The following is a 14,037-nucleotide window of genomic DNA, read 5'->3' as shown; positions in this document are numbered from 1 at the left end:
GGAGCAAAGCAAAAGGGGTAGGAAATAAATGCACTACTGGAGAACTTGCACACCAGGCAGGACCGCAACGTGAAGATCACCATAGAAAAGGAAAACCACAGGAACCAGGAAGCAGAAGCTATATCCGGCACTCAGTCCCAGAATCCAGAAGCTTATAAAGGGTGAAGGTGGCTGAGGATGGTAATCAGCAGCCTGAGCTTCCAGCACATGATCACAAGCCAACAGGGATTAACTCTCGCTGTACTGGACAGTTGTGAAGCCAGAACCAGCCAACGCCCATGACAGGCTGTGCAACTAAAAAATCCAAGGCAGTTTGTCAGACTCTGCAGTGTAAACAGAGTCCAACGCCACCATGACACCCAGAGAGTGCAACGCTGAACACCACATGACACCTATCATTTATGGCACACAACGAACTATATGGATGGGGGGGGGGGGGCAAAAATATAATGGGTGTCCTTACTATCCCTCCTACCTAAGACAAAGGGTCTTAAGGGCCCCCCATACAAATAAGGGTAATATCGGCTGAATCTATTGTGGGGGCAGCAGCTGAGTGATGGTCCATCACGCATGTCTAAGTTCAGACTGACGATCATGGTGACTTCCTGGAGATAAACCACCGACCAACTTGTGAAATGGCAAATTTCTCGAAGGGAACAGAGGAGCATTGGCCAAATGATGGTTCCTGTGTACGGCAGGGGCGGTGGAGACGGCTGATCATAATGATTTACTGGAGATAAGCTACCGGACGATATATGAACGGGCAGATTTCTCATAGAGAACAAAAGAGTGTCGGCCAAATGATGGTTCCTCTGTATGGAAACGGCTGATCAATCCACCGAATCTACCGACAGCCATCTAATGTGTATGAGAACTTGGCGGCCTGTAGACCATTTCCCCCAACTGTCCCAATTTACACACAATTGTCCTAAAAGACAAGCCTCAATCAGGGTCAGGACTTATGCAACAACACGTCCTATAAATGAGTATTACATGCCACAAATCGTTGCATTCGCTTCCCTGAAAGCTAAAACACAAGCACAGAAGGATCCTGAAAACCGCAAACAGCCCCCGATATCTCAGGAGCTGGGGCGCGGAGATACTCCCATCCACACCTGAATGTTATGGTTGGACTAGACTTATTTAAGCTTCTCCAATTTGCACATCCAAATTCTGATTTGTCAACCATTTGGGTACACAAAGTAATACCCCAGGATTAAAGAGTAGGGTGGTCCTACAATATAGACTTGTTATAGAGACCATAAGAAACTAAAACTAGTTCTGAAGCTCGAAAAGTCAAAACCATATTTTTATCTGTTGCAAAAAAAATGTATTAAATTGGTTGTATTAGGATGATCGAGAGTCAAGATTAATGGTTGGAATGGTGAGGATTAGTAGGGCTAGACAGTTGAGTTAGTAGAGGGATGGGATTGGGATGAGGAAGGTGTGGTTAGTGGGGTTAATGGGTTAAGGTTTGGGGAGCGTTGGCTGATAAGGTTTGTGGGATTGGGTTATTCAGACTACTAAATTGAATGGTGAAAATTAGTGGGATAGAGTTTCTAGGTTCAGGGTCAGTAGGGTTATTGGGTTAGGATTAGTTGAGTGAGGGTTGGTAGTCTTAGTGGGTTAGAGATAATAAGATAAGGGCTAGTAGGATTAATGGTTTCAATGGTGAGGAATAGTGAGGTCTGTGAGTTAGGGTTAGTTGGTTGAGGTAGGGGCATGAGTATGGTTAATGGGTTGAGGTTGGGTTAGTAAAGGGAGGGCTGGAACGGATTGCAGCTTGGGTTAGTGGGATTAGGTTAAGGATTAGTAAAGTGCAGTTAGTAGGGTAGGTAGGTTAAGATTTGCATGGTGGGCTAAGCTTATTCATTACTGGTTTGAATGGTGAACATTATCTGAGATTAGAGTTAAAAGGATACTAGGGTGAAAAATAGTGGTAATAGTGAATGGTGAACACGAGTGGTTAAGTAGGGTTAACAGGTTAAACTTAGTGCGATAATTATTGGTAAAATGGGGATTGGTAGGGTTAGTAGACTAAAGATTGTACTGTAGGGTCAGAAGATTAGTGGTTTGAATCTTGGGGAGTAGCAAGGTTGATGGGTTAGGGGTCATCTGGGTGAGGGGTAGTATGGTTAGTGGGTTCAAGTTAGTAGAGTGAGGGTTAACAGGGGGAGGGTTGGTAAGGATAGAAGGCTGGGATTAGTGGGATTACTGGTTAGGATGGTGAGGACAAGTAGGAACAGGAGTTTTGGTTAGCAGGGTGAGGTTGGTCTGGTATTGTTTAGGGTTATGTCACACCAGGTACGGGGAAGTACCAAGCGAACGGCGAATGGGAAGGGAAACCCTGTGTCTAGGGAAAGGGAAGATGGTGAAACCTGACCAAACCTACCGCTGGTCCAGGAGTCCCTCACCACCCTAGATAGTTTCCACACCGATGCCCCGAGCCGGATACCTGACCCTAGGTATCCCTAGTGCTGGACCCTAAATAGGGAACGGATGGGATGAGCTCTTCGTCAACTCCACTAAGCACTATAGAACACACAAGGAGGACACATGGGGAAAAGCATGAACTACTTATCCACAGATACTCAGGTAGACGTTCAGAGAATTTTACAGCAACAATACAGTACAAGCCGCCTGCTTGCAACCAAAGCTTTTATTAACTGAAAATATCACCAGCACCAGTCCAAGAAAGGAAGGGGTATTTAAGCATCAAGATAATGCTTATGATCAGCAGCTGGGTGGAAGTCGTGCTCCTGCTGGGTCCAAAAGGGGGAGAGATGAATCCAGCAGGAAAGCTACCTATACCAATGAATACTGACAGCAGGAACAATGGAAAGTCAGCGAGCATTCTTTGCAGTCAAATGCTGTGACCTTCTATGGCCGGAAACCACATGACTGTCTGTCACCCGTGATGCACCTGTGACATAATATTAGGATGACTATGTTGAAGGTTAGTAGAGTCAAGGGCTGGCAATGTTAAAAGACTGGGATTCGAGGGATTACTGGTTAAAATGGTGGGGACCAGTAGAGCTAGGAGTTCTGGTTAGCAGGGTGGGGGTTGGTCAGATATTGTTTAGGGTTATTAGGATTAGAAGGTTGAGGGTTAATAGAGTGAGGCTGAATAGGGGAGGGCTGGTAAGGTTAGAAGGCCGGGATCAGTAGGATTACTGGTGAGAATGGTGAGGACCACTAGAGCTGGGCGTTCTGGTTACCAGTCTTTGGGTTGGTGGGGACCAGTAGGGCTAGGAGTTGTGGTTAGCAGGTTTTGGGTTGGTCGGGTATTGTTTAGGGTTATTAGTAGGTTGAGGGTTACTAGGTTGAGTGTTATTAGGGGGAGGGCTGGTAAGGTTAGAAGGCCGGGATCTTTGAGATTACTGCTTAGAATGGTGGGGACCAGTAGGGCTAGGAGTTCTTGTTAGCAGGGTGGTGGCTGGTCGGGTATTGTTTAGGGTTATTAGTAGGTTGAGGGTTAGTAGGGGGAGGGTTAGTAGGGGGAGGGCTGGTAAGGGTAGAAGGCTGGGATCGGTGGGATTACTGGTGAGAATGGTAGGGTTAGTAGGGCAATGAGTTCTGGTTAGCAGGGTGGTGGTTGGTCGGGTATTGTTTAGGGTTATTAGGGGAAGGGCTGGTAAGGTTAGAAGGCCGGGATCAGTGGGATTATTGGTGAGAATGGTGAGGACCAGTAGGGGTAGGAGTTTTGGTTAGCAGGGTGGGGGTTGGTCGGGTATTCTTGAGGGTTATTAGTAGGTTGAGGGTTAGTAGATTGAGGGCTAGTAGGGGGATGGCTGGTAAGGTTAGAAGGCCGGGATAAGTGGGGTTACTGCTTAGAATGGCGGGGACCAGTAGGGCTAGGAATTCTCTTTAGCAGGCTGGTGGTTGGTCAGGTATTGTTTAGGGTTATTAGTAGGTTGAGGGTTAGTAGATTGAGGGCTAGTAGGGGGATGGCTGGTAAGGTTAGAAGGCCGGGATAAGTGGGGTTACTGCTTAGAATGGCGGGGACCAGTAGGGCTAGGAGTTCTGGTTAGCAGGGTGGTGGTTGGTCAGGTATTGTTTAGGGTTATTTGTAGGTTGAGGGTTAGTAGGTTGAGGGCTAGTAGGGGAGGGCTGGTAAGGTTAGAAGGCCGGGATCAGTGGGATTACTGGTGAGAATGGTGAGGACCAGTAGGGCTAGGAGTTCTGGTTAGCAGTCTTTGGGTTGGTCGGGTATTGTTTAGGGTTATTAGTAGGTTGAGGGTTAGTAGATTGAGGGTTAGTAGGGGGAGGGCTGGTAAGGTTAGAAGGCAGTGATCAGTGGGATTACTGGTGAGAATGGTGAGGACCAGTAGGGGTAGGAGTTTTGGTTAGCAGGGTGGTGGTTGGTCGGGTATTGTTTATGGTTATTAGTAGTTTGAGGGTTAGTAGAGTGAGGGTTAGTAGGGGGAGGGCTGGTAGTTAGAAGGCCGAGATCAGTGGGATTACTGGTGAGAATGGTGAGGACCAGTAGGGCTAGGAGTTCTGGTTAGCAGGGTGGTGGTTGGTCAGGTATTGTTTAGGGTTATTAGTAGGTTGAGGGTTAGTAGATTGAGGCTGAGTAGGGGGAGGGCTGGTAAGGTTAGAAGGCCGGGATCAGTGGGATTACTGGTGAGAATGGTGAGGACCAGTAGGGCTAGGAGTTCTGGTTAGCAGGGTGGTGGTTGGTCGGGTATTGTTTAGGGTTATTAGTAGGTTGAGGGTTAGTAGAGTGAGGGTTAGCAGTATGAGTTAGTCTGGTTAGCGGGTCATGCAGGACACAGTACAGTAATATACAGTACACGTTATACATGATGAAGGCCGCCGTCACTTACGTCCTTCTGGAGTCTTGGTCTCTAAGTGGACGAGGTCAGCGTCTCTGTTTGACACCGTCACAGTCCTAAAGGCAGAAAAGAAAAACAAAGAAAAGTCAATGAAGACCAGACCAGGACGTCCCGGTAGATGCTGTATTTTCCGCTACTTTCGCCTAGATTTTTGCCTTCTGTAGAGAAAGGCGCCGTAACGTCAGTTTCTGAGGACGCCGACCTCTCCGCTCCCCTCCCCCACAGCTGGAAACCCTCCAGACTTCTATAACTTTTCATTTAGTCGCGGTTACATTGTTTTATTGTATTATAATTCTCGAATATCGCTTGATAATATAATGAGCATCAATCTTCAAACCTCCTCGGCGCAGTTAGCACGTTGTACCGAGTCCGCTCTTCTCTCCCGCACTTTGATGAGGGTTTCTTTCTTTTTTTTTTCCCCTCGTACTGAGCACACAATTTACATCTTGATTCTTATTTCTTATGACCCAATTCTCCCCTCCCCCGCCTCGGTAAATCTGCACTTAGTCTGTGAGTTGCAAGTTCTTTAAAAATGCAGTTCTGGCAGTTCTGCCCGGTGCGGCGCAGCATCCAGCTTTGTTCTTTCTCAGGCTCGGTCCCCACTGAGGTTGGAGATACACAATAAATAATAAGGAACTCGTCAGACTCGCATGCCCATTGTTGATCACAAAAGACAAGATTACAGATGTATTTCGGCATCCGAACAGAACGACTTCTCTTGGCAGCGGGAAGATCCCTCGAGTGCCTCACCAGCCGGCATTATCATCTGACTAGTGGAAACCATTCGAACGACTGAAGCCAAGTGTAAACCCGCAGCCTGCATTATATACACATCTCCGTGCATTCATTATACCGTCCTCCGCAGGCTCCACACGCAGCCAGCGGTCATCGGGTTTATATAAATACATTTACAGAAGTTTTACGGGACTTTTGTTTGCAACCGTGCACCTTGTAATCCACTTTTATACAACTTTTTAAAGTAAATTTGCCAATCCGGCAATGGGTTCCCCGTTCACTCACTTCCACACATTCTCTACATCCAACACGCGATCCTCCGTGCGTCTGCCATCCACCAGTGTCAGCACTAATGTCACATACATGTGCCAGGTGTAATAGCTAGGGATGGGCGAGCATGCTCACCGGTACTCGGTGCTCGCCCGAGGATCTCAGTACTCTCGAGTACCGGCGAGATGCTCGGGCACATGCTCGTCTCCCCCTCCCTGCATGTTGCCGCTCTTTACAGAGTCAGCCCACATGCAGGGATTGGCTTCCAAACACTGTAATGCCACAGCCATGTTAGTTGGGGCATTACAGTGATTGGCTGGCCGCACAGCGTCATCAGGTCCATATAAGACCTTATGGCACTGTGGTCATCACTCTGATCCACAGGAGTTAACTCCCTGTTTACCGGCGCCGCTATTCACCGGCTCATGTGCCGGGAATCAGGTGATCGGAGATCACCGTTGCTATAGTAACCCGCTCATTAGATTACTATGGCAATGGTGGCAGCGGTGACGTCACCGCTTACCAACCCACAGTCTCTGCTGACTCATTGAGTGATTAGACAGCACGGGGAGCAGAAGCATTCTTCCTCCCCCCGTGCTTTCTGATATAGTAGAGCTGAATCGGTTGAAGAAGACAGAAGACCAGGATTGTGGAGGGGTGAGAGGGAGTAATAAAGATGGAGTCCCTAAGTGTGTATGTGTATTTATTTCTAATAAATTATTTTTTCCCTGTGTGGTGTCTTTTTTTTTTTAACCCTTCATTGGAGATCCTTAATGGCCAGGTCAAACTTGGCCTGACATTAGGAATCTCGGGCTTAATAACAGCTTGTAAAACAAAGCTGGTATAACCCTCTTATTACCCAGCGTGCCACCCGGCACCAGGGCTGATGGAAGAGTTGGATACAGCACCAGATGATAGCGCTTCTATGAAAGCACCATTTTCTGGGGAGGCTGAGGACTGCAATTTTCAGCGGGGGGGCCCAGAAAGCTTGAGCCACCCTGCGCTGTGGATTCCAGTCAACAGCTGCCTAGTTGTACCTGGCTGGACACAAAAATTGGGCGAAGTCCACATAACTTTTTTTAATTATTTCATGAAATTCCTGAAATAATTAAAAAAAGGGCTTCTTTATATTTTTGGTTCCCTGCGGGGTACAAATAGGCAGCTGGGTGGTTGGGGGCAGCCTGTTTCTGCCTGCTGTACACGGCTGGCATATAAAAATGTAAGCAGTTCTTCTTTGTTTGATGGCTTGTGACTATCCATCTTCCTATTGATTACATTCCAGAGGTTTTCAATGGAGTTCAGGTCTGGAGATTGGGCTGGCCATGACAGGGTTTTGATATGGTGGTCCTTCATCCACACATTGATTGACCTAGCTGTGTGGCATGGCGCATTGTCCTGCTGGAAAAAACAGTCCTCAGAGTTGGGGAACATTGCCTGAGCAGAAGGAAGCAACTGTTTTTCTAGGATAACCTTGAATGCGACTTGATTCATACGTCATCTTCTGGTGGTGTATCCAACTCTTCCAGCAGCCCTGGTGCCGGATGGTACGCTGGGTAATAAAGGGTTAATACCAGCTTTGCTTTACCAGCTGGTATTAAGTCCGAGATTCTTAATGTCAGGCCAAGTTTGACCCGGCTGTTAAGAATCTCCAATAAAGGGTTAAGAAAAGACACCACACATAGTGGATGCAAGACACCGTGGCTTGTACGCCTCTCCAGGTCTCTATCTAACCAGGTGTTGGGCCAAAAAAAAAAAGAAAATTTTGCGAAGGACGTATAAATCAAGCCCCATACAAGGTTATCCTGGAAAAACAGTTGCTTCCTTCTGCCATATCTATCATACAGAGGCCCAATAATGGCACAACTGCACATATATAGGATCAGTGACTTGCTGGGATATGTGGAGAGAGGCTAATAACCTGGATCGAAGAAGGACGGGTGAGGAATGAAGGCTGGTGGAGCAGCCCTGTAGCATAGGAGCCAAGCAATCTGTGATTTTGCAGGATTGCTGATTCACCTCACAGCCAGAAATGCAGTGTGACAAGGGGCAGCATGCGCCATAATGATCAAGGACTCCCCCAAAAAACACTTAAAAACAATACTAAAGATATCTTCACATCTTCCGAGCACCATCTTTTGGGTTAGATGGCTTTTTTGCGCACTAAAAGCTTCTAATCCAATTTAGTGGATTCTCATTTCAAACCAATTTCTTCCCCATGCAATGAAATCCATCAATTTCACATCCCGGCTCAGAATCCTCGGCCGTCTGGCCCCTTACTATACAGCACAGCTATACCAAGATGTAAGAGTGCGAGGCCGACTGCCCAGAGCCAAAAAACATACCCGTCTCCGCTGGCTGCAGGGAACTGATCCCAGGGGTTGGACCTGCAGATAACATTATTACATTGTTTTTCATTTATACTACAATCCTGTGCATGGTGATCGTGTAGGGAGGTTCTAATACTTTTGCAACATGCACTTCATCAATCCCTTTAAATGACCCAAAAAAATAAAAATATAAAGTGAAATGAAAAAAAGAAAAACAAATCTGTCTTGCATTCCCAGTGTCTTGTATGTGGCCACATCTGTCTGGATTACACATCCATAAATCAGCATAGGGTGTGATTAATATTGCAGCCCGGAGGAGATGTCATACAACACCCAGAGGAGTGAGGACAGAGATCCGTGCTGGGTGCTCCGGGATGAGCCCGTCCAGATCTGCACCAGGCGCAGGACTCCGATCCGGGCTATTGAGACGGTGCGAGGCGCGAGCTGTGTGCGATGCTATTTGGCGCGTGCAGAAGGAGCCGCAGCTGCTTCTATCCTCCGTAGAAGGATCCAGCTGGCCCTGGTATTGCACAGCTGGGCAGCGCCGACTCCGATCCCCAGGACACAGGAACTGGTGCTGATTCATCTGGATGCTGAAAGCTGCTCACTACAAGCTTACAAAATGCTAAAAGGTCATTCGGAAAATTGGAGAAAATTACAATTTCTCCTTGAGATGCTATTAACTCATCCGAAAATTGGGGAAAGAAGGAACAATATTGGCCATTATTCAGATTATAGCCATATCAAGTAGACGGCAGGGGGCCACATAGGCTACATTGGGCTTGAGAATGTTTCTATGGATCACTAAGGGCCCTCTAAGCCCCATGATCCTGGCATGTGTCAATGATGCAATGGCAACCCTATTGTCACGGTTCCGCTGTGCGGAGCATTTTGCTTTTCAAAATGCTCTGCTATGTGTCTTGTGCACTTGCTGACAGGTTGTGTTTCAGCACTAAGGTCCACACAGGTTTTGTGAGGTGCCTTCACAGATGCGCCTCGTTCCTGGTGATTGCTCTGTTTCTTTACTGGGCTTGCTCTGTCTGAGCTTCGCCAGTCATACTTCCTGTTTGCTCAGGGTGCACTTGGCTCCTGTCTGATGTAAGTGTTATGATCTTGGATTCTGACCTCGGACCTCTTCCTGACCACGTCTCTCTCTGCTCCCTGAGCCTTATACGTTACTTCCTGGCTTGTGACCTCAGACCTCTTCCTGACCACGTCTCTGTCTGCTCCCTGAACCTTATACGTTGCTTCCTGGCTTCTGACCGCAGACCTCTTCCTGACCACGTCTCTGTCTGCTCCCTGAACCTTATACGTTACCTCCTGACTTCTGACCTCGGACATATTCCTAACCACTTCTCTGTCTGCTCCATGAACCTCATTCATTACCTCCTGGCTTCTGACCTCGGACATATTCCTGACCACTTCTATGTCTGCTCCCTGAACCTCATATATTACCTCCTGGCTTCTGAACTCTTCCTGATCACGTCTGTCTGCTCCCTGAACCCTATACATTACTTCTCGGCTTCTGACCTTGGACCTCTTCCTGACCATGTCTCTGTCTGTTCGATCAATCTCATATGTTACCTCCCAGCTTGTGATCCCAGCTTGTCTGACTAGTCTTCTATTCATACTGCTTGTAGTGTCTAGCATCGCACCTACTCAGTCCTGGGGAGCAGTAATCCCCAATCTGGAGGGTGTATGGACAGCCTCTTGCTTTGGCCGATAACTCAACTTAGGCCCCTTTCACACATCAGTTTTTTGCCATCAGTCATAATCCGTTTTCTTGACGAATCCGTCGCTGATTGTGGCTAAACTGATGCGAAGGATCCGACTAGCTGGGGGCTAAATAATAATTGGAGCATGCTCAGTTAAAAAAACGGAATCCGTTGCTGGATTTTGTCATTTGACGGATGACTATGGATCCTGCGCCTATAGGCTTCCATTCTACCAAACGACGGACAATAACGGACAAACGATGGATGAAACGTGAGGCCATCCGTCGCAATCTGTCGCTAATACAAGTCATTGAGAAAAAAACAGATCCAGTGGCATCAGTCACCGGATCCGTTTTTTTCAAAATTCAACAAATTGTGACTGATGGCAAAAAACTGATGTGTGAAGGGGGCCTTAAGGCTAAAAGCTTCCAGGGGCAGTCAGTAGGCAGTGCGGTATGTTTCCATTATATGGATGTGGCCGCACCATTGATAAACTATTCTCTGTGCATCCTCCCACTACTAACAATGTATCATCAGTTTGCCTGATACTTTGTAACAATTACTGAAGAGACCACAGTTTAGATCTTCTGGTCACATTGACCCCTGGTGTCATCAGTAATATGGAGGCTCAGGAAGGTCAAGGTCTCCTGCCACGACTGCGGCATTTGTTAACAACTTACAAAATTTCTGTTAAGGTGCTCACTAGAGGAGGTGGATCTCCGAAACCTAAGGTCTGATGGGCACACGGGCCACGGGCGTTGGGGAAGCAAGCAGGGCACAGACAGCAAAAAGACTGGAAACCAAACGCAGACAGTTGAGATCCTGAAAACCGCAGGCAGGTAGATGTATCCTGGAGACCACAGACAGGTAGATGCGATACAGGAAACCGCAGGCAGGTAGGAGATGTATCCTGGAGACCACAGACAGGTAGATGCAATACAGGAAACCGCAGGCAGGTAGGATATGTATCCTGGAGACCACAGACAGGTAGATGCGATACAGGAAACCGGAGGCAGGTAGGAGATGTATCCTGGAGACCACAGACAGGTAGATGCGATACAGGAAACCGGAGGCAGGTAGGAGATGTCCCCTGGAGACCATAGACAGGAAAATACAATACAGGAAACCGGAGGCAGGTAGGAGATGTCCACTGGAGACCATAGACAGGAAAATACAATACAGGAAACCGGAGGCAGGTAGGAGATGTCCCCTGGAGACCATAGACAAGAAAATACGATACAGGAAACCGGAGGCAGGTAGGAGATGTATCCTGGAGACCACAGACAGGTAGATGCAATACAGGAAACCGCAGGCAGGTAGGAGATGTATCCTGGAGACCACAGACAAGTAGTTGCGATACAGGAAACCGCAGGCAGGTAGGAGATGTATCCTGGAGACCACAGACAGGTAGTTGCGATACAGGAAACCGCAGGCAGGTAGGAGATGTATCCTGGAGACCACAGACAGGTAGTTGCGATACAGGAAACCGCAGGCAGGTAGGAGATGTATCCTGGAGACCACAGACAGGTAGTTGCGATACAGGAAACCGCAGGCAGGTAGGAGATGTATCCTGGAGACCACAGACAGGTAGTTGCGATATAGGAAACTGCAGGCAGGTAGGTAGATGTGGAACCAGAAGGCGTAGACAGCCAATTAAATGCTCTGGAGACTACATACAGGTAGTTGCAATATGAGAAACTGCAGCCAGGTAGTAACTGTGGAAATGCAAGCGACAACCAGCGAGGAAGACGTCCTGGAGGCCGCAGGCAAGAAGGTAAATGTGGGACTGGAAGCTGCAGGCAGCCAGTAAAATATCCAGGAGACATCAGGCAGGTTGGTAATTGTGGAAATGGAAGCCACAGCCACCCAGGAAGATATCCTTTAAACCACAGGTAGGACGTGCAATACTGGAAACAACAGGCAAGTAGGCTCCGGTGGAAAAGGACAACAAGGAAAATGTCCTGGAGACCACAGGCAGGTTGTGCAATACTGGTAATTGCAGACAAGTAGGTAGCTGTGGAGATGGCAGCTGCAGATAGCCAGGCAAACATCCTGGAGACTGCAGGCAGGTTGTGTGATACTTGAAATCGCAGGCAGGTTGGTAGCGGTAGCGGTGGAACTGAAAGCTGCAGACAGCCAGTAAAACGTCCTGGAGACCGCAGGCAGGTTGTGTAATACTGGAAACCACAGGCAGGTAAGTAACTGTGGAACTGAAGGCCACAGACAGCCAGAAAGAAGTCCTGGAGGCTGCAGGCAAGTTGTGTGGTACTGGAAAGTACAGGCAGGTAGATAAATGTGCCAATGGAAGCCGCAGACAACCAGTAAAACGTCCTGGAGACCGCAGGCAGGTAGGTAACTATGGAAATGGAAGCTGCAGAAAGCCAGGAAAACATCTTGGAGACAGATTCATTTTCAATATTGCACAACCTCATAAAGAAGGTAGGTGTGAAACTAGAAGCTGCAGACAGGCAGGAAGACATCCTGGAGTCTGAAGGTAGGTTGTGCAATACTGGAAACCACAGGCAAGTAGGCACCTGTGGAACTGGAGGCCACCGACAGCCAGAAAGATGTCCTGGAGGCTGCAGCCAGGTAAGTAACTGTGGAAATGGAAGCTGCAGACAGCCAGAAAGATGTCCTGGAGACTACGGGCACGTTGGGCGATAATGGAAACCACAGGCAAGTAGGCAGCTGTGGAACTGGAAGCTGCAGACCGGTTGTAGAGGTACTAGACGTCGCAAGCAAACAGGAGATGTCCAGGTTCCTGGGCACAAACTAACTAAAAGCCTTACTACCAAGACCTAGGCGTTAGTCTTGGAAGCCTTTATAGGTCTAGGATGGCCGTCACATGGGAGCACGCAGGGTTAAAGCTTAGTGGACCAGGGACGGGCGTGTTACAAAACCATTGTTTTCTCTTAAAATTTTGAAGTGGAATAAAAAATGTAGTCTGACCTTAAAAAAAAAAATTCTGTACCTGCGTCCCTATGATAACACTGACTGGCACAGCGGTCTGGCGGTTTTATCATATGGTTTCAAGTGGATCTAATCAGAAGACAGGATTATTTTTTTGCTCAGTTAAGGAGATGAGAGCGCGGCCGGCTTATAATGAGACGCGCTGTCACTATGATAACACTTCCTGGCACAGATATGTTTTATCACAGAAGCCGTCACCACTAAAGTATAAGTGTAGTGTAAATCCTGGCAATAGTATAATCAGCCCATTTCAGCACCGTGGACAGCGCTGTCAGGAATCACAAAACGTGGCCACAAATCCCAGCTTGTTACTCGCTTCTTGGGCTTTCTTATATGAATCACATTAAGTCGCGCAGAAATCCTCCATGACAGTGAAGACGTCGCAGGACCCGGTCCTGGTAATTGCAGCAGACACGCCATGCAACGTGTCATTAATAAGACAGTCGCTATTATCTCCGCTGCAGATTGTGCACTTTGCTAAGAACAAGGATCTCCCACAGAGAAAATCACCAGCGGAGGATCACGAGCGGAGGATCACGAGCGGAGGATCACGAGCGGAGGATCACGAGCGGAGGATCACGAGCGGAGGATCCCGAGCGGAGCCGCAGATTTGTGTTTGATTGCGGCACTAAGTACAGGAATATTCAAATAGAACAACAGGGGGAGGGGGTAAGGGGGTAAGGGGAGGAGGGGAGGAGGGGAGGGGGCCAAAATACAATAAAAAATACTAAAATCCCTTCCAAATACAAAGTCCTTTCATTGTTGGAGAAATCATTTTCTTGACTGAAGTGTAAGAATTCTTTGGCTTTGAGCCATGAGACATTTTGTTGCAAGAAAGATCACAACTTGTGTGTTTGTAAATGTTTTATAATGGAAAGAATCGGGAAATGTTACAGAGGTGGTTGTACAGTGGAGGTTACTACAGCGGAGGTTGGTACAGTGGAGGTTGGTACGACGGAGGTTGGTACAGCAACAGTGGAGGTTGTAACAGTGGAGGTTGTAACAGCAAAGGTTGTAACAGCGGAGGTTGTAACAGCGGAGGTTGTAACAGCGGAGGTTGTAACAGCGGAGGTTGTAACAGCAGAGGTTGTAACAGCGGAGGTTGTAACAGCGGAGGTTGTAACAGCGGAGGTTGTAACAGCGGAGGTTGTTACAGCGGAGATTGTTACAGCGGAGGTTGTT

At 47.8% G+C, this 14,037-nt stretch overlaps 1 protein-coding gene across 1 annotated transcript in view; it reads right to left on the bottom strand.

Moving 5' to 3' along the window:
• The window catches only part of SORCS1 (sortilin related VPS10 domain containing receptor 1), an 807,859-nt gene that overhangs the window by 290,757 nt on the left and 503,065 nt on the right, over positions 1-14,037 (bottom strand). The window contains 1 exon segment of the mRNA XM_075348232.1: positions 4,830-4,894. Within this exon segment, the coding sequence (XP_075204347.1) occupies positions 4,830-4,894 (65 nt within the window).

Source organism: Anomaloglossus baeobatrachus, chromosome 5 (genome assembly GCF_048569485.1).
Source record: "Anomaloglossus baeobatrachus isolate aAnoBae1 chromosome 5, aAnoBae1.hap1, whole genome shotgun sequence".
Lineage (NCBI taxonomy): Eukaryota > Metazoa > Chordata > Amphibia > Anura > Aromobatidae > Anomaloglossus > Anomaloglossus baeobatrachus.
This window is presented reverse-complemented; position numbering and strand designations above follow the sequence as displayed.